This window comes from Passer domesticus, chromosome 6 (genome assembly GCF_036417665.1).
Source record: "Passer domesticus isolate bPasDom1 chromosome 6, bPasDom1.hap1, whole genome shotgun sequence".
Lineage (NCBI taxonomy): Eukaryota > Metazoa > Chordata > Aves > Passeriformes > Passeridae > Passer > Passer domesticus.
In genome coordinates, this window is record NC_087479.1 from 37,305,911 (window position 1) to 37,326,005 (window position 20,095).

General features: G+C 47.2%; 1 protein-coding gene across 2 annotated transcripts in view; it reads right to left on the reverse strand.

The window, feature by feature from the left end:
• The window catches only part of TYRO3 (TYRO3 protein tyrosine kinase), a 41,526-nt gene extending 21,809 nt beyond the window's left edge, over positions 1–19,717 (reverse strand). Inside the window, exons 1-6 of one of the 2 annotated variants that reach the window (XM_064424622.1) lie at positions 19,093–19,717; positions 15,649–15,832; positions 13,500–13,600; positions 9,305–9,475; positions 6,540–6,626; positions 2,530–2,645 (exon numbers count right to left, since the gene is read on the reverse strand). In XM_064424622.1, the coding sequence (XP_064280692.1) occupies positions 2,530–2,645; positions 6,540–6,626; positions 9,305–9,475; positions 13,500–13,600; positions 15,649–15,832; positions 19,093–19,180 (747 nt within the window). In that variant the 5' untranslated portion in view covers positions 19,181–19,717. The remainder of the gene's footprint in view (positions 1–2,529; positions 2,646–6,539; positions 6,627–9,304; positions 9,476–13,499; positions 13,601–15,648; positions 15,833–19,092) is intronic. The other variant, XM_064424623.1, reaches the window with a different exon arrangement.
• Between the last annotated feature and the right edge of the window lie 378 nt (positions 19,718–20,095).

A 20,095-nucleotide genomic window follows, 5' to 3' on the forward strand; every position in this document is an offset into this window, starting at 1 on the left:
CTTGTCACTTTGAGTGGTAGCAGCCAGCTTCTGAGACTCGTTTAAATCTGGCAATGAAAACCAGTAGAGCAATTTGCCTGTTGCCTACTGTCACCTTTTGCCAAACTCTTTTTTTTATAAGTTTGTATATTTTCAATTTTGTAGTGGATGAGAGGTATGGTAGACATAGGTGACTTGGTTCAACTAACTTGCTTCAAATTAAACTGGAAAGAAACTTCTTACCACTCCTACATCCCTTTTTCTTGTTTCCAAATCTGAGCTTTAAAGCAGCATGAATGTTAATTTAAATCTGATATCACTGTGCTTTTAATGTTAAAAACAGATATATCTGCTTTTAATGCACAGACAGAGTGAATGTTCCTACTTTTGTACTAACAATAGCAGAAATCACTGCATAACTCCCAGGCTCAGACTTTCTCTTCAAGTGCATACAAAATAGCAACGCAGAGAGTAAAAGCAAGATGTACCGACAAAAGCAAAAAAGTCACATGGACTTTATGTATTTTATATGGCAGCCTTTCTTCCTTTCTCACTGCCCTTCTGCTCACTCTCACATACACTTTTGGCACACTGGTTTATTTGGCTGGTAGAAAGGAAGAATCTCAAGTTTCCTGAATAGAAAAGCATATTGTTGTCATTATCACTGTCATCCACAGCACGGAAAAAACAAGACAACTATTTTGTTAAACCCCGTCTGCTGGATGATGTATTTCTGTTCAACACTCCCAAGAGCTCGTGCATCTGCCCCTTTCACACCCTGGAACTTGGCTTCTGTTAGCAGTCAGAAAACACTGCCATTCCCTGCCCTGTCCCCAGAAGCAATCTGCTTGTCTGAACACGGTGCTCCTGGGGCACCCGCTGCCATGCCTGAGTGCCAGAACAGCACAGCAAACTCCCAATCCCCCTTCTCTTTCTGGGAGACTCCCAGCAGAAATGCAATCATGAAGAGGCAGGAACATGTGCATTTTCACATGGAAATGTAGGTCAATGCCTCACACAGAATCTCTCAATGTGGGAGTCAGAGGAAGCACAGTTTTCTGACAGTGCAGGGTCATTGCCAAGTTATCCCGCTCCCAGACTCAAAATGCAGGAACTCCATCCTCCCCAAATAGAACAGAAAAGTCTTAGAAAAGGGGTGAGAGACTGCTGAGTTGACAGAAACTGGGCTGCTCTGATTCAGCCTCTTCCACATGTCCCATCCCCCACCCCTGCCCCTGCCAAAAGTGAGAGGGAGAACTTAAACCCCAGAATGATTAGCATTGCAGCGTGCAAGCCAGACAGAATAGGTTGTTCCAGCTCGAGATAACTGGCATTGTAAAACAGAGGAAGAAAAGTATTTTCAACTGCAAAAAAGAACAGAAGTGGCAACAAAACCCACAAACCAGTGCCAGCTGCATCTAGGAGTTCTTTCTGCCAGTGAGTTGAAACTAAATTATGATTTCCTTACGTCTGAAATATAATAAACAGCAGAGCATGAAACCTCTGGTTTCTCCCCAAATAAAAAGAGGACTACAAGTAAATTAGCTAGACTGCTTCCAGCATACCTTAAGTTTATAATCCTCCTCTGCATAGCTGGCAACACTGCACAGAAATTCAGCTCATAATGCTGCTATAATCAGGCAGGGAAACCATAGGGGCCTGGCAAATAAATCCGTGGGGAATGTGCCTGGTTGTGTTTGCACAGCCTGCTTTGGGTATCACCATTTATTTTCTCACTGGGTTACCTGCTCTTTGATCTGATTCTACAGCTAAGTATGCAATGATGGAAACTAACTCTGCCCGAGGTTGGACACATACCATTGTTCTCAGGAACTTCAAGAAGCAGACCAGTTTTTCACAGACGTGGAATACAGGGCTACAGAATAGTATCAAGTGTGATTTTCTGGGGAGAACTGGTCTTTGACAATGGAAAACCAATCAAGATTTAGAGACAGGACTTAAATTTGCTCTGAAACGTGCAAATAGGTCTGATCTTGTATCAAAAAGCCCAATCTGCCTCTTGCCTCCATCATTCCTACCTTTCCTGTACCACATCCTATACTTTGCAAATTCCTCATCCCTTGGATTCATTGGTATGTCCGAATTCCTGCCTTTCTTCTGGCATCCCACAGCACAGGCCTGATTTGGTGTGGGACTCACAGGCACCTGCCCTGGTACAAGCTACCATGGGCCACTGCTCCATGCAGGAAGGGTGAGCACAGCTGCTCCAGGGCACTTCCCACAGAGTGCTGTGTGCTTCATGTGTGCTGCAGTGTAATAACCTGTATGGAGTAGCTGCCACAAAGCAACTGATAACCAGCTGGCCTGGAGAATGCAGCCAGTCTTTAATGCTTAATTTCTGAGCATGAAGTTCATGACCTGCTCTTTGGCACCTGAGTTGCCTCCTATTAAGGTTTTATGTTTTAAGGCTGTGAAGTAAGAATTGGAACACTGCTAAGAAGTTGGGAGAGCAAACGATAGCCCAGGAAATGTGGCTTAAGTAAGTCCTATTATTTATGCAGGACAGGGCACAACCCAGAGAGGCCATACCTGAAGAGTGCAAGAATGGAGAGGTGCACGGCCATCAAATCCTGGCACCCAGACCACGCTGGCATTGCTGCTGGTGATTTGGCTTACAGTTACATTGAGAGGTGGGAGAGGCATGGCTAGAAAGGAAACAAAGAGACCTTTCAGTGTACACAGAACTGAGCAGGTATTCACGTGGAAATGGAAGAGGCTTGAGGCTAAAAATTATGCAATGAAATCACTAACAGAAATGTAGTAAAATATCACATCTTTAGAGAGTGTCCCTGACTTGTTGTGAATGAAACCATTATTTTAACATTGGACTAGCTATTGTCAGCCATTCATCATTGTCCATCGATGCACACAGGCAGTGGTTGATCTCTTTGATAGCAATGCCAGTGTGTGATGTTTACACCTTTGCTACTCAGCTCTCTTTCCTTCCCGCTCCATTGCAGGGCATGACTCAGCCCTGCACACAGCTGCCTGTGGACCCACATTGTGAACTAAATCAGGGCTTTAAAATCCCACCTCGGGTTCTCAGTCCAGCCTTTGACACCAGCTCTGCCAGCACTGGGTGGAAGGTGGCTTGCTGTAGTGACCTGAATACCCTGGAGCTGGATTTGCTGTAGACCTCTTTGTGCTGCCTCCAGGTGTCCACTGCAAACCCCCACTGAAACACTCTGGGACAGAGCCTGGACTGAAAACTGCCTCCTCAGACTTGGGATGAATAAACTGTTTTACAGAGGGGAAATTCAAGCCAAAAGGAGTGCCTGTCACACTGCCACACATGGTTGATACCACTCCGCAAATTAAGGGCAGAGCCAGGAACAAAATGAGATTCCAAGACTGGACAGTTAATCAGATGCTTGTGCTTCCTACCACCACAGAACAGCATCAAACTGCTTGGCTTCCTTTAAGGATCTTTGATGTTTCCCTTTGATTTTTCCTTTCCTCTCACCGTAATTCTGCACAGTTAATTCCTATCCTTCTGGTCACCATCTCTTTTTCACCTCTGAGTTCTCATTCTGGCACTTCATTCCTGACAAAATTAGCAGCTTCATGAATACTAACCTCTCCCCTGACCTTCCTCTTATTTTAAAAAATTGCATGCTGATGCTTGTAATAGTTTCCCTGCAGCACCTCAACAAATTGTAACCTCAGGAGTCCTCTTTCAGAAACCCATCCTCAGGACAAGGCTCTGCCTGCAGATTAAATTTTCCATGCCTCCTGAGTTGTATCCAACAGAAAGCAGCAACAGAAAAGTAATTGCAAGGCAGGATTTCTCCAGCTGCATCTTCTACCCTGCCAGAGCACCTTTGTACTTCGCTGCACCAAGGACAACACAATACTGCTGCCTTCAGCATATCCACAGGGCCACCTTGCAAGAGAAATACGGAGCCCAAACACTCAGATCTCTACAGAGGGCCTGGAGGAGACGAATAGATGGTGACACTGATTAACCCTATAAAGCCTTTGTTAATTGGTTAACCAGTTACCAGGACCCAGGGCAGGGCCTGGCACCTAGATAAGGACAGGGAGTGTGGGTGGGGCAGGAGAGCAAGGGTCTGGGATGGAAGCTGGTCAATGAGTTATTAGTTAGTTAACTTAAGACTTTCCTGCATCTTTGTTTCATTCTCTTTTGATGTTTTGTGTTCAGGTCTGTAAGCTCTTTAAGGGGAAAAAATCCTGCTGTTACTGCTTACTGGGTATTGCTGAAACATTGTCCATAACTCAAGGTTTTGCAGACACACCTGTAACTTCCGGGTTTAGAAACATGTACTTTTCAACACAGGATGGCAGGCTCAAAGGAGGTATGTGCTGTGCCACCAGTGAGAATAACCAACTGCTAACACACCCCCTGTGTGAAGGAGACAGTGCCTGAGGAGGGCTGGCTTGCTAGCACCTTCTCCTAATTCTGCAAGCAAGGGCCAGATGCATTGTCCCACCATCTCTTGGGAAAAAACTGTGGGCGGCTGTTTCCTGTTGTGCTCTGAAACACGGGATACAACCCTAAAAGTGTTAGCTGCAGAGAAAGCCTGTCAGAAAACAGGACCTTGAGTGTTAACATAAGAGAGTTAGCTTCCTCTCTGCTTAGAGAGTGGCTGAACAATGGGGCTTTGTAATGGCTGGGGACTGTGGGCTACAATAACAGTAATTTTCTGCTTGGAGTACACCCAGCACATTGTGGGCACTACAGAGAATAGATAATGAACAACAACAGAAGCAAATAGGAAGAAATGTTAACAGTTTGTCAATGTCCTAGCAAAAATATTTGCCTCTGGAAACACAGAAGAAACTAATTGTTTAATAAATTGTAGAAAGATTTAAGAGTCTTCATTAGCAGATGGGTTTGTGTAAGAGAGGAAGGCCCCAAACATGCATGCACAGACAACTACTTCCAGAAGTAACTTCATTGAATTCTGCATATTCATAGGAACAGGAACAAAATAAACATTATTTGGGCCTGCCCTATTTCTGCTGTATAGGAGCTTTGTTTTAATTTTAAGAGGGCTATACTAGATCTTCGAAGCTTTTCTATTTAGAAAAGCGTCGTCACTTAGGTAATTTATAACTACTTCTTTAGACATATCTTTGAGGTACTACAGACATAACTTTTATGACTACTGGACTTGCTATTCAAAACCTGAATTTTTGTCTCTGGGACATGCCACACACTGGTGCAATGTTAGCTGAGTGACTTAAGCTTGCTCCTTCTCAGATCTAGAACGTGTGTGACTCAAGTGTGTGATGGCAATATGTCCCTCCTAAATAGGCTCTGTAGATTCATTAGCTGGTGATCCCTGAAGGAACGCTTTTCAGCTAAACATAATTGCTGGGAAATTAGAGAATTCTGAGATCTTTACCCCTTCATCCTATTAATGGTTAAAAATTAATAATCTGTATTAACATAAAAAACTTCAAAAGCTTGTTTATGCTAAATGTTTTTTCAAATTATGCCTTGACAAGATTTTTTGAAAGTGTAATAGCTTTGTGAACTAAATTCTATCCCAGGATAAAATATCCATAGAAGATATATTCTACAATAACTAACTGCACTGTGTAGACAAGCCTTTAAGGCAACAACTCCAAATGGTTTTAAATTAAGTTATAAATCTTACTAGTGCAACGTACTGCATTCTTGGCATAGCAGTAACCACAATGTCCTGAACAAAAACACACTCCAAGAGCAGTAGGTTACAGCTGGATTTCGATCTGCCCTTTAATGAACACCAGCTACTACAACTACAGTACATAAAGGATTGCTTGTATTTGTGCTGAGCAATAAGCTACCACTTGGAACAAATTATTTTTGTGCCATGCCTCTCCTGGAACTGATGATCACATAATTAAAAGTGCTTTAAAGCATGACTAAAAATTCAAATGCAGAAGCATCTCAACATGAAGAAGAGGGGAAGAGCTGATTGCTCTGATTATCCCTGCTTCAGTTACCTGGAGGAACAGAGGAAATGTCACATCAGCCTGGAGACTTCCAAATGGCAACTGATCATGCACAGGCTAGGAATTGTTTTTAATGCGTTTTTAAAGAGCAAATAATTTAAAAAATAAAATTCATAAACCCAGTGTGGATAAGCATTCATTACTGGCCACTGGTGATCACCTTCCTTGACTTTTTCAGCATCTAATGTGATGCTAATAAAAGAAAGCAGAAGTAACGGCCTCTTTAGCTCTAACAAGACCCATCTATTCCCAAGAGGGAAAGACTTCCCTGCTACAAATTCATATCAGCTTCATCTCTCACAAACAACTTAATCGCCTTAGCTCTCTCAGTTTCAAGGAAAAGCTGTCATTTGACATTACATTTCCACTCCTGAATCAGATGTGGATTGATTATTTTCAACAGCCTGGGATAGGGATACGGCCCTGCATAGGAAGTGTTAACTGCTGTTGGAACACAAAGCATTGTTTCAACTGCTGGCAGCCTTGAGGCAACTCCTCGCATTAAGGTGCTCTACTTTCCCTCCCCAGAGAGCAAATCCAAGGCCCTGCCCAGTCTCTGGCACCCAGTCTCTCACCTTTAATTTGAACAGTGGCAGTCCGAGATGAAGACAATCCCTTCACGTTGTGAGCTTCGCAGGAGAAAACTGTGCTTTGATTAATACCTGGAGATCAGCCAAGAAAAGGAAAGGAAACACAAATAGCTGTATAATCCATCTTCCACCTTCAGCAGAATTTCAGTTATTTGTAACATCCAGCTCAAGTTGTACAGGCACTTGGAGGGGTGAGCTGGGTGACAATCAAAGGCAAGATTTCAACGTAAATAATGTGCTAAACACATTTTTAATGGGGGGAGTGTGGCAAAGCAGAAAAGCTTTCATGGAAGTGTCAGAAAGCACTGAAAAGGAAGAATCTGTCAGGACAGCAGCTGATAGTGCTCAGGTAGTAGATGTCTGCTTCTCACATTCTGGTGAGTCTCTTTGGAGCAAAGATTGTGCTGAACTGTGAGCTCACACAAAGCCCAATGCTTTGGGCCTCAGCCTACACCTGAGCAACATTCATCTGCCAACTGGGCTATAAGCCCAGGAAAACTTTTAGTCAGATGCTGCTTATTTCTAGTCAATGCTCACCTGTCCCTCACCTTGCATCAGAACTTCTGAAGACACATAAAGGAAGTGGAAGTTAAATCTACTGCATCTGCACTGAAACACTTTCCAGGGGTAATACAAGTCAGAATGTCTTCTGCGAGCATCCATCCATCCCATGGCATCATGGCATGATGTCTGGCTCTCCCAGGACACATATAGGTATTGTAAATGAATTGGAATTGAGATAGATTTGCAAAGCCGCCTGGAGAACTGTGTCCAGCAACTATTGTCACGTGGCTTGGCCCTCAGTTGCCTGAAAAGACTCTATCTGAGAAAAGTTAAAGATTGGCTCACTGTGGGCATACACTTTCAGAAGGAAAAACATTTCAGAGCTGCAGAGAGCAGCTTGCACAGTGTCTCTGACCTTTGACTCATCTCCCAAGCCTGAGACTAGCAGCACTGCAAAGAAGGTGAAATGGGAGAGAGGAGGCAGTGCTGTTCTCATCCCTGTGAACCAGAGGAAGGTGCTGCCAACAGGCTGAAGGCCAGGCAGCACAGCAGAGCACCTGAAGTGGTAGGCCTGTCCCAAGACAGAACCTAACACAGCCCTGCCCTAAGGAAAATACAAAATACACCACAAACCAGGAACTGCGTGTTCCCTAGCACCATGCCAGCACTGCTTTCCAAATACAACACTGCTGAACCTTCTAAATGTTTGCTTTCTAGCCAAGTATTTTGTTACTATTTTCTTCAGTGTGTGATACTTTCCTCAGCTAGCAATGCTTGTTTTCTTACCAACTGCCTCTTTTGACATGCTCTGGTAATCCAACCATGTATGTTCTGTCTTGCTAATGTTTTAAGTTGCAAAGACAAGACATATCCAAGGGACACCCCAAAATATACTGAAAGAGGGTGGGCCCAAGGGGCATCCCAAAGAACACTGGAAACAAATAAAGGTGCTGAAGACACTTAATAAATAAAATAGCAATTCATTTGGAGAATCACTAGGAGCAGACATCTTTTTCAGGCTTACAAGCCACTGCCCCTCAACAACAGATATTTTGTGAGGCGCTGTGGGATGAGTTAGTGGAGGAGAGGTGACATTTTTTTACTGTCTCTCTCCTCTTGACTATCCATCTTTTCAGTTTCCATTTCAACAGGCAGATTATATCATAAGGGAGCAGTTTTCATTTCAACTTAGAACAGTACTGGTGGCTACATAAGAGAGGGAGCAGATGATTAAAACCATGTCAAATTACAAATCATGCTTTGATTTTTGAATAAAAAAGGTTCTATCAAAAGCCTGAATAGGACTGGACAGCTCAAATGATGGCCAAAGACATACAAAAACTCACCCTGGGTGTAACTGTTAACACTGATAAAGAGGCCCTAGAGACAACTGTTAGTTGTAAAACCTTTCCTTTCTAAATAACCAGTTAAACTTTGGGTCAGGGGTGTTGAGAATACCAAAACAGCAGCAAAGAGAAAACACAACACAAGGCTGTTGGACAACTAACTACAATGAAGTTACTTTTAAGTGGTAACTGCAAGAATAGCTGCAGTCAGCTCTAGGTAGAGAAACATCACCCTTTTCTGAAAGTGGTCTGAAGAGAGGCCCTAACACCTACTGGCTCCTGAGTTTTTCTGCTGACTCTGCTGGGGAAAGCTCTGCCCTGGGGCAAACTTTGGTCTTGAAGGGTATCAACCAGCCCATTTCAGCACTGATACAATCACTCTTGAAGTATCAAACAATTACATGGGGCAGTCAGATTTCAATGATAAGATCATCCAGCAAGCCTGCAAGAACAGAGATGGGGGTGGGTAAGAGAGGGGAAAGCAGTGTGTGACAGGGCTGTGCACAGAGGGAGGGGATGGCATCTGCTGCATGTGAATGCTTGGAGAGTTCCAAGAGCAACGGCACCAACAGAGTCACTTCATATAACCATGAACACCCTCCACAAGGTGGAACAAGAGGCATCCAATGCATCACCTGTTCAACAGCACCTTCAACAAGAGTGCCAGGCACACCCAAACTCTGTAAGAGCCTGTGTGCCTCAAGCCAGCAGAAAACACACTGGGCAACCATCACCCCTCAAGATAATCTTTGTATGTGATCGTGACCACTCAACCTTTAATGCAGAGTTAAACACCATTCCCACACTATGTGGCTACCCAACATCCAGGGCATGATCAGAAGAGAGTTCTTCTCCTCCTCTGATGCTCTAAGTGATCCCCTGCAGTGGCAGCAGCCTTACCTGACACATTTAAGATGGAGGGGGAGACGTCTGGAAGCCCCACTCTAGAGTCTCCCATCCACCAGACAATTGTCACTGGTTCAGGGGGACCAACAGCAGCACAGGCCATATGAAATGGAGCATTAGGGGACACGGACACATCCTCAGGTTCCACAGTAAAGTAGGGCACACCTGGAAAAACAACAGAAAAGTGACAATAACTGGAGCAACTGCCTGTTGTTTATTTCCATTAACACTGGACATCCATCTGTCCTGCTGCTAGGCTGAATCCGACGCCCTCCAAGCCCTTCACAAAAACCAAGGGTCAGATATGCTTCATCACCTCAGGGCACGAACACCTAAGTGCTGCTACTGGAAATTAGAGAGAAAGAGTGCTCGCTTCCCACAATGCCTTTGAAAAACCACTTTCAATTCCAAGACTCCCCTATGAAATGGCTTTTAGTGGTAGTATTTTCTCAATTTTTCAGCTGGAGAGATTGAAGTTTAAAGAGGCAACAGTCAATAACTTTAGTGGTGGCAGACACCACTTTAAAAGACAGCTAATCCAGCTACAGATACTTCTTGCCATGCATTTAAAACTGAAGCTTGAGAAAGTGTTGAACTACTGGCTTTAACAAGCCCATGAATGAGGAAAGAATCCCCGTGGTGAGAGCCTGGGAGCATTTACAATGCTCTCTCTGCAGCCTAATTGAATGGAGATGCCTTCCAGCACACTCTGACACCACGACTACCGGGCTGCCTCGGAGTCAGGGCTGATTTGTTTCAGAGCTGAAGGCTATCCACGGACACAGCTCTCTCAGTAATTATCTGCTCCCCACCATGGAAAGACTCCTGGTTGGTACAACAGGTATCAGATTAGGCCCACGGGGAGCAGAATGCAGCTGCAATGCTGCAAAGCTACCTTAGATCATCTCTAAGTGGCAATAGCTGACTGTAATTCCACACATCAAGAGATGTGGTTCCTCTTATGGGCAATACCAAAACTCTAGCGGTTTCAGTGCTCCAAACCAGTAGCACAAATTTCACCAGCCATCAGCAGCAGTGCTGACCATGTAGGACAGCCAGTATGTATTTCTGGTGATTGGTGGACAAGCTGAAGCCCCAGAGAAATGTCCAGTTCCCTTCTATACAGAAATCTTTGTGTGTCAAACACTGCTGCTACCAACAGCACTTACTCCAACCAAAATCAGGCATTCTCAGCTGGAAAAAGCATGTTCTGGAAGCTGCTGATCTGTTTCCTCACAGAAACAGAGGAACTGACAATATTGTGCATTCACATGCTGAAACTATAGTGTCTGTCCCTGGCCAAAGATGACAGGCCCAAGCACTTCCATCAGCAGGCAATTAATACAGGTGCCTAAATAGGGATTTAGAAGCCTAACACTTGACATTTCCCCCAAGCTCCAGCCAAAAGTGCTTTCCTCAGTCTTTTGCTGACTGTCCAGTCACGGTTCGCATCTTTCAGGTAGCAGCTCCTTTGTGCCTTCCTTGCCTCCTTTCCTTAGAGAAGTAAATGAACAGATTAAAACAGATCTAAACCCAAGTCTCCTGAGGAATGACAGTGCCTATCTCTGCAAAGGCTAATGTTCAGGACAGGTATATCCATTGTCATGACATACGGCTTGTTTTTGCTGACATATTTTACTTCATTTTTTAATTGCATTCATACATAAGCAATAAAAATGAGTAAGCTTTTGAGATACCAGCTGTGACACCTCTGCCTGCTTTGCCCTCCTTTTCCAAGGAAGATTAGAAGGGAAAATAACCACCGTTTCTCTACCTGTGAGCAGGATCCCTGCCTCCTGTCCATTTGTCATGACACCCAAGGTAAACTTTCAGGAAGATCCTGCCCAGCTCGGCAGGTTTTCTCACTTTAGGAGCAGCTAAACAGAGCAGACAAGACCACAATTAAAAACTTTCATAGTTGAGGGAGTGCAGCTGACTCATCCAGCTGAGGAACTCGCACTGCCCCCGTCCGTATGTTACCTGGACAGCTCGCTGCCTGTGACACATTTAGCCTCCCAGTTCCTGGTACAAGAGGTGAGTGTCAGCACAACCATTTCACAGATGCCCCATGAAGGCACTGAGCAGCCAGCAGTCAGGAAATCAGCAGAAAAACAAAGAAATTATTCCACCAATTCCCCTCTTCCAAGCCAGCATCCAACCTTTAGGGCTGATTTTTATGTACAGCTCAGTTTTGAGACAGTGTTGGTTCAGGGGAATGTGTCCACACGGGTGTGGCTTGGTCTCTGACTGTAGCCACAATGGGGGCTGGCAGCCCCAGGAACAGCCACATAGTCAGAGGTATAATTTCAGACAGAAAGTTCTGTAAGAAACACAATCCATTTTTTAACACCACAGTGTGCCTCAGATCACCTCTCCAGCCATCAAACACTATCATGTTCTCAGTAAGGCCAGAGACTCAGTTCTAAACCAGGAAACAGGTTCAAAACAGTTTTGGTTTTGTAAATTCTAAGAAGTGTTTAATAAGATCAAACATTTTTATTACAAGACAGTTAAAATACCATTGCTAGAAAATCTGGCAGAAACAGACTACCTAAGCAGATATTACACAGCATAAAAATCCAGTCAAGCTCATTCTAAGTTAGGTCACCAATAGTCCACATTTATTTGTGTGCCACACTGAAGCATGTCAGCACCTACTGAAGGCTGCAAATCACCAGAGTAAAGATTCTCTCAGTCAGAGAACAGCTGTTATTGACAGAGCAACCACTGCCACAAAGCTGGCACGTCCCAGGAAGAAACACACAGAGATAACAGCAAAGGTGGGTCTGATATCCCAGGTGCTTTCTTATGCTAAGAGCTGACACATTTTTTAACTCCACCCCTTATCACTACTTGTTAATTTTTAATTATATCCACCAACTCCCTTTACACATTACTACATGCCCAGGTCATGTAGTTTAACTACCTTCTGCCGTACTTGTTTTTCTCATAAAGGCAACTGGTTGCGGTTTTTTTTCTCTTCTGCTGTAAGCTTTGGTCTTCGTTCTCAACACACTCCATCTTACTTAACTGCAGCTGATTTTTTATGACTTCGATACTTTTTGCCTGTGCAGTCCAGAAGGGCAGCATGTTTATTTCAGACAGCTTGGCATGCTGAGCTACCCAATCACTCCTAATGCACCCACCATACAAATGCAGCCACCCCTGGAGCAGACCATGGTAATTGGATAGAAATAAAAACTCCATATGAGAGAGTGTTTTAAGCTGTAAACAATGTTCTCCAGATGAAACTTCACCTGATAATTTAGGTGGACAAAAGGCTGGGATTTATGGAAGGCAGAATGTGTTACTCTTCTTGTGAGAGCTGCTATGAATGTTCCCATGCTCTGAGTGAGCGAGACTTTTGCTGTAAAATACCCAGAACACATCACCTCCCACAACACCCTCCCTGCTCCCCCGTCTAGGGCTGTCAAGTCAGCTCTTCCCCAAAATGTTACCAAATATATCCAAAAAACTACTTCTTGCTGCAAATGCATTGTTCTTATCAACTTCTTCACCAAATATTAAGCCATCCTGTGACTACTAGCTTGTAACAGAGGATCTAACAGAACCATGGCTCAAGGGAAATGAAACTAGAGAAAGTAAGAAGCCACCAATCCACACTGCCTTGGGTGATTTTAAGCAGCCATGTAGAAGCCATTCTTATCAGACAACCCCAGACAGAAAAGTGCCACATGGAGCAGCCACAGCTATGAAGTGCTGCTGTACAGCACTCCTCACAAAACTCACAACTGCGTTAAAACTGTACCTTGCCCACCAAGACTTGTTTGGCTGACACACAGAAGCAGACTATGACCCTGCTTAGAGAAGTGGGTTGGACCAGATGAATCCCATGGATCCCTCTCAACCTGAACTATTCACCATTCTGTGAATTATTTAGAGATGACCGCAACAATGGGTTTAAAAGCTGGAAAGAAATGTGCTTGCACAAAAAGATCTTGTTTCCTAACATGCCAAAATAAAACCAGAAGGCAATGAACGGACAGCTCTGCTCTTTGAAGCAGTTCTCCTAGTTCTTACTCCTGCTCTGTAGGATTTCTCTGCAGTCAGCAGCAATGGTTCAGAGCCAAGAAGCCTGTCACTGGAGCAATCTGCTCTCACCACTTTGACCTAGAGCATATTGGTGGGTCAGCCGTGAAAGGAAACCAGCACTACTACTCCTCCTTACCTTCCACTATGAGCCACACTTGTTGTGATTCTTCCTTCTTCCCCCCGTTCTCAACCTGGCACCAGTACTTCCCAGAATCTGTCCGCTCGACGGATTTCAAGCTGAAAAAAGTCAAAAGCCATATCGATATTTTATGTGGATAAAGCATGTTTTTGCCCCAAAGGACCCTCCAGTGTTTGGCAAACCAGATGCATGGAAAACACCCACTGAGACACAGCCAGCTCTGGGGAGGAGATCAACAGCCAGCCAGCACAAAGCACATGGCAAAACAGCAGAGATGGGAGGCTCCTCTCTAAAGTGGGTGGAGAAAGTCCTTGCAGAGCAGACAGTCTTCCTCCAAAACATCTGCGCAGAAAACCAGTCATCTGTGTCCTCTGAGGATAGGAAGGGGTCATCTCCATCCTGAATCATGACTCTAGCTAGCCTTCAAGTGTGACAGCTTGGCCTGTAACATCTGAGCTAGCAGGAAACTCCACACTGCAAACCTCCAGCGAGCTTGACTGCTTTGCCTCAGGCGACAGGACCGGCAACAGCCTCATACAGGAACAGATGGGTCAGAAAAGGGTCCCCCTTGCCTCAACTGCGCTCAGCACTATCCTGATCCCAAGAGTGGCTCACGCTGCAGAACTCCTTGGGCCTCCCAGTTTGTGATTTCAAGGGGTTATGCTGGTGCATGGTGAGCAAGGGCAGAATTTGGTACCAAAGCAACGAGGTCTCAGCCACCAAAGGCACCAGTGCCTCGGAGAGCCTGCCAGGGCAGCAGTGCTGCCTGCTCCCCGCAGGCCGTGCAGCCGTGCATCCGCTGCCATGCAGGGATCCTGCGCAGAGCTGATGCCCACCTTTCTAAGGCTAGCAGTCCTCCTCGGAGAAGGGGAAGGATGTCTCAGGAAGGAAGACAGAAAAGGGAGAGTGTTTGCCGAAATGCCCAAAATGGACCCCCTACAGCCCAGTTTTCAAAGCTGGACCTTCAAATGGCATCAGCTGTCCTGCCCATGTTCTGAAACACAGTGATCACATCAGAGAGTCACACGGGAGTGGTAGAAATTATCTCTTTAGGAGAAGAAAGGAAAAAGAAGAGAGAGATTCACATACAGCCAGATTTAGCACCCTAACTTATCTCTGGTGCTGCAGAGAGAGTTCTCAGCAGAGCAAAACAAGAGGCAAGAAAGGAGATCAGAATGAGATTGTGAAGGACAGAGTTAACTAGTAGAACTGGAGGGAAGTAAACAGTATAGTTTCAAGACAAACTGTTTCCACAACATAATGTTATGCAATAGTTTTACTGTGCACAGATGTTTTTTCCTACCAAAATGTTTTTTTACAGACAAGCTTTAACACAAAGACTTTTAGTTGGCGGAATTGGAGACCCTGTGCAGTGTCAATCCAAGAAATGTAAGAGGAGATGAAGCCAGAGCTCAGTCAGTCAACAGTGTTGAGCTCTCGTGGTGTTGGTATGTTTGCCTGTACAAGCTCTTTTAATGCATAAAAAAGAGCAGAACCTTGGGTCTTGTTTATCTCAGTACTTACAGAACTAGCTGACATCCCTCTTCTGCTGAAATAAAAGTGCACAGATCTGTTTTGCACAAGAGTTTCATGCCTCTGAATGGATCACGACTGATACCACGTAGTGTAAATGTAATAGGAATAAATTAGGATTCATCGTAAAATGAATCAGGGATGGTTCAGAGGACAAACACTCCTCCCCAAAGAAAGGAAAGGTATGTAGTCCTGGAAGTATCATTTCAATCAACAATCCTCATCCTTCAGGCAGATTGACAGCTCAAGAGAGAGAGAGTAAGAGAACAGGATGAGTACAAGAGAGAAAACCTATTTATACTGCTGCATGGCAGAACAAGATGAACAAACAAAGCAAGACCATCTTTTCACCTTGAAGTCACGTCTCAAGCATCACAAGCATTAGCAAAGCACCTGTCCCCACAGCAGTCAGAAAACCAATATGGTTCTAGTGGATAAAACCTCAGCACTCAGTGGCTTCAGTTCTGCTCTCAGTTATGCCCTTGCCACACAGTGAACTGCAGCCCTAAGGACTCTGCCCCACTGAGGGAACTGCAGTTGCAGAGATATAGCTGACAGCAGAAAACTGTGCAATAGTTTCCATGTTATTCTTCTTTCTCTGCATCTGTTGTACCTGAGGAAGCCGATCCAGTGTTCTTCATCTACTGGAATGTACACCTGGTCTATGCTTTGCACCACTGCTCCGTCCTTGATCCACAACATCTCGGGATCTTCCATTCCCTCGAGGCTGCAATTTAGTTTCACGGGTTGACCCTGGGACACCTTTAATTTGATTGGAGGTCCTGTAAATTTCATACCTAAAAAAAAAATACTACTCCGCCCCACCCCCAGAAGAAGGGGGGTTGGAGTACAGCAAATTACTCTAGGTTGGTGGTCTGGAATTACATACCCTACCAGCACACGCTGCAGAGGAGTGTGTTAGTCTCAGCACTGCTCTACTATGTCTGCTAGGCAAATGCAAGCACTGAAAGCACAATTGCTGGAGAAAAGTGGTGGTTCAGTGTGTACATGGGGATTTTTTCAACTCGTGTAACAGCAGGGTGATGTTCTGCAGAGCAGTGCCCAAGCAGAGACGCACAGAAACGCCGGGAGCTTCGCCGTGTCAGTGATCCAGCAGTGCTAACTGCATCTGTTCAACACGCTACCACACCTCCCTCTTTTCCCCAGGCCTGGATCCAAGCTATGGTGTTCTTGTGCTGCTGAGAAAACATCATGCTTGCTCCATTGTATGCATTTGCAAAGAGCGTGGATATGAGAAAGAATCAATTATGTTTTGTTATTCAGCATACACTGTTCTCCTGCCTTACAGAGAGCTTCTCTACAATTTTCAAAACCCATGAAAGCAAAACCTATTCCACAGCATACCTCACTGAGGAGCAGAACTGTTAGAGAACAGATATTTCTGTCGCGTGATGTGGGTGTGTGCTGAATGAACTGCCTGAAGGACCCTTCAGTCCAGCCAAAGGACCACACCATACCCAGAGCTACACCATTGCCACCCCAAAGCAGCAGGGCCAGAGCTGGTGAAGGTTTATATGGACACAGAAATGATCAGAATTTGGCCCGGAGCACTGTTACATGTGTGGGTGGACGGGGAGTGTTTCCCTCAAGCAGAAGCAAATGTATGGAATTTGTTACCATGAGAAGACACGGAAGCCAACTATCTAAGCACATTTAAGAAAGACAGGCATATAAAGGAGGAACGAGAAGATCAAAGGAGACCGTGGGAAAGCAGGAAGGTAGAAAATAAATGTAAAGTTAGTTTTGTTAGGGAGAGTGGCTATTTCCTATGCAGTGGCACAGGACTGACAGACCAGAACAGGTCTAGCCTAGTCCAGTATTATGCCCTGGCAGTGGACTCCACATCCTTCAGAAAAAAATTACTCCATCACTCTTGCCTGGCCACGTATCACAGTACATTACAACTTCACCCAGCTCACTGGTTGGTCAGCTTCTCACAGGATGCCTTGCTACCCACAGAGACAGTCAGAAAGTGCTGCTTAGTGAGCAGCCCTGTTGCTCTCAAACTCTGTTACAACCTTACTGGCAATCCAACACAGATTTCAGATCTGCCACTTCCCTTCTTGCTAAAACACCACCCTCCCACAGCCATGAGGGCACCACCTCACAGGGCAGAGGAGCAGCAGAGGAACTCACAGCGTGGTTGTAACATCTGGGAGAAGAGGAGCCAGCACTGTGTGACCAGCCAGCGCTCTGCCACCAGCAGCCTGTACCCAGATGAGTACCAGTAGTCTCGGAGAAAACCCAGAACACAGGCAGAAGGTCTTTATTCCTTTCCTTAATGAGATTCCCCAGCTGGTTTCCCGACACTCAGTCTTTTGCCTTTCTGTCTGCTGTTACTCATTTAACAAATTCACGGAGAGCACTGGAAACGGGCAAGCTGATCACTTGAGTTTAGTTCCTACAGCTTATTTGCTGGGCTAAGGATTTGATCACCCTGAGTGAGGATGATCTAACCTCGCATTACTTAACTCAAATGTAACACAAACTACATGTCCCAGTGCATGCCAGAAAGCATCCTCCCTTTCACCATTCACAGCACTGGAATACAACATGAAAGCTTCATAGCAGCTCTCTCAGTGTTACAGAAAACTGATATAGCCAGGCTGCTACACATGCACAAACTGAGAGACATTTTCATTGCAGGTGCCTTCATGGAAAATCAAACTACTTAGCATCCTTCAGACTGCCCTGCTGAAAGAGTTAGTCACAAATTAAACCAGGAAATATTGTTAGAGAATCTATATGGTTTTCAGTTAGCAGAGGAATCAGTGATGTAGGAAATTAACATACAGTACAAGTGTTCAGTCAGAGTTCTCCATATTATCCAAGTATAATCCCTCCATCAATTTCAACCAAAATGAAGAATTACAGATCAGTATTTTTAATAACTTCACAGGTCAATAATGCAGTTTTGGCTGCAGCATCTCTTCCTGCATGTATCAGGAAGAATCACATAGCAGGCAAACAGGAATTTTAATTTTCACCTATTCCTCGTTTTATTCTCCCACTCACTATTTCTCATCTGACAACATTCTTGATTCAACTGTGCAAGAAGTCATTTCATCCAAATAGGTTCCGCCAAGCCTACCTGTAAGAGCAGCAGATTGTGAAATGTATAGATAGGAAACAGAACTGTTTTAAATGTCTTATCAAGCAATTGTCTGAATTGACAGCAAGTGAACACACTAGTTGTCAAAATACATGACACATCTGTTTGTTTGTTTTTTAAACTTGCTACCTCTGAATATTTTAATTCCTAGGAACAGCATATGTTTTTTGTGATGTTGGGAGTGGAGAGAGAGGAAGACGTCTGCTCATGCATGCCAGGGTAAAGGCTTTTTGCTCCTCAGGACACTGATCTAGCGATCCAGCCTGTGCCACAGCCTCCCCAGCCCCGTGTCACTGCACGGCTCCACGCACGGCGCGGAGCCCAAACTCCCGCTGAACTCGGCAGGAGGCTGCCCGGGGCGCCGGGGCGCTCCAGCACGCTGCCTTTCCCTGCCGACCGGGGGGTGAAACTCCGGAAAATTAGTTCATGAGGGAAAAAAAACCCAACCAAAGCCACTCAGGAATGCATTAGCGCCCGGCTTTCCTCGGCGCCGGCCCGCGCTAGGCACATACCAGTGCACTGCCTCCGCCAGCACCGGCGAGGATTACTCGCTACTCTACTCGCAGCAGGCGAGGCTCGCACAGCCCGGGCTCCCCGCCGCTCCCGAGCGCCACGTCGCTGGCCCCACAAACGCGGCGGAGACGCCCGTGCCCGGCCGGGAGGGGCAAAACGCGCCGGCCCCGACCCCACCTGTGGCTGCCCGAGGCCGCCGCACCGGGCGGACCAGGCGCCCCGCGCCGCGCCCGGCCGCTCCTGCCCGGCGACCCTCAGCGGGCTGCCGACACTCGCAGAGGCGGCGGAGCGGGAGCTGCCCGCGGGGAGACTCGGCCCGGCGGCCGGAGCCGTGCCCCGCAGCCCCTCCCGCCGCACCCGGGGTCTCGGGGGGCAGTGCCCCGCCGCCACCGGGCCGTCAGTCCCGCTCACCTGCCACGGCAGCGACGTCCCGGAGTGCCGCAGCCCAGAGTCCCAGCACGAGGAGCCGCGAGATCGCCATGCTCCGCTTCAGCTCCATCTCTCCCGCACCACCATCCTCCCCCCTGCTCCCGGCGCCGCGGGGGGCTCCCACCGCCCGTGCAGGCGGCGGCGGCGGCGACAGCGGCTGGGGCAGCCCCGCGTCGCCGCCCGATACCGGGCTCGCCCGGGAGGCTACGGGGACGCTCAAACTTCTGGCTCCGGCCGGGGCGAGCCTCGGGAGAACCTGCTGCGGGGCGACGGCGCGGGTCGGTGGGGTCGAGTCGGGTCGGGTCCGCTCCGGTCCGGTCGCTGCCGCCGGGCGATCTCCCCCTGCCGGCTTGGCCGCCGCGGCGCCACTCTGCGGGTCGCTCCGTCCGTCCGTCCGTCCGTCCGTCCCTGCCCAGCCGCCGCCGTCTCCTTCAGGAAATGGCGCTCTCGGGCGGTCACCGCGCGCTGTGCTCCCCCTCTGACATCACATCATGAATATGCATGAGCCGGGCGCCCACCGCCCCCGAAGCGGCGAATCACCGCGCCCGCCGCCCCCGCTCCGCCGCCCCGGGACGGGACCGGGGCTCCGAGCCCCCGGGAGGGCGGGACGGGGCGGGGCGGGGCGGGGCGGGAGCGCTGAGGGCGAGGAGGTGTGTGGGGGCGGCGCCCCCCGAGGGCCGCTCCGCCGAGCGGCCTGGTTTGCCGAGCGCCGGGAGCGGGTGACCCACATCCGCGGGAGCTGCCGGGACACCGGTCATCCCCCATCCCACATGTGGCCTCTCTGGAGCCCCAGGGCACCATCCAACCCCCCAGGGGAGGAGGGCTTGTGCCCACCACCGGGACTCAGCCCCCCCAAGCCGAGGCTGAGCAGAGCCCCGCCTCATGCACACAGCACCCCAGCCCCATCTCCCTCGGCCGGCCCTCTCCAGCTCCTTGCTTCGGCCTCACTCTGCTCTCCGCTGGGCCCCTCGCTCCGGGGATGTCG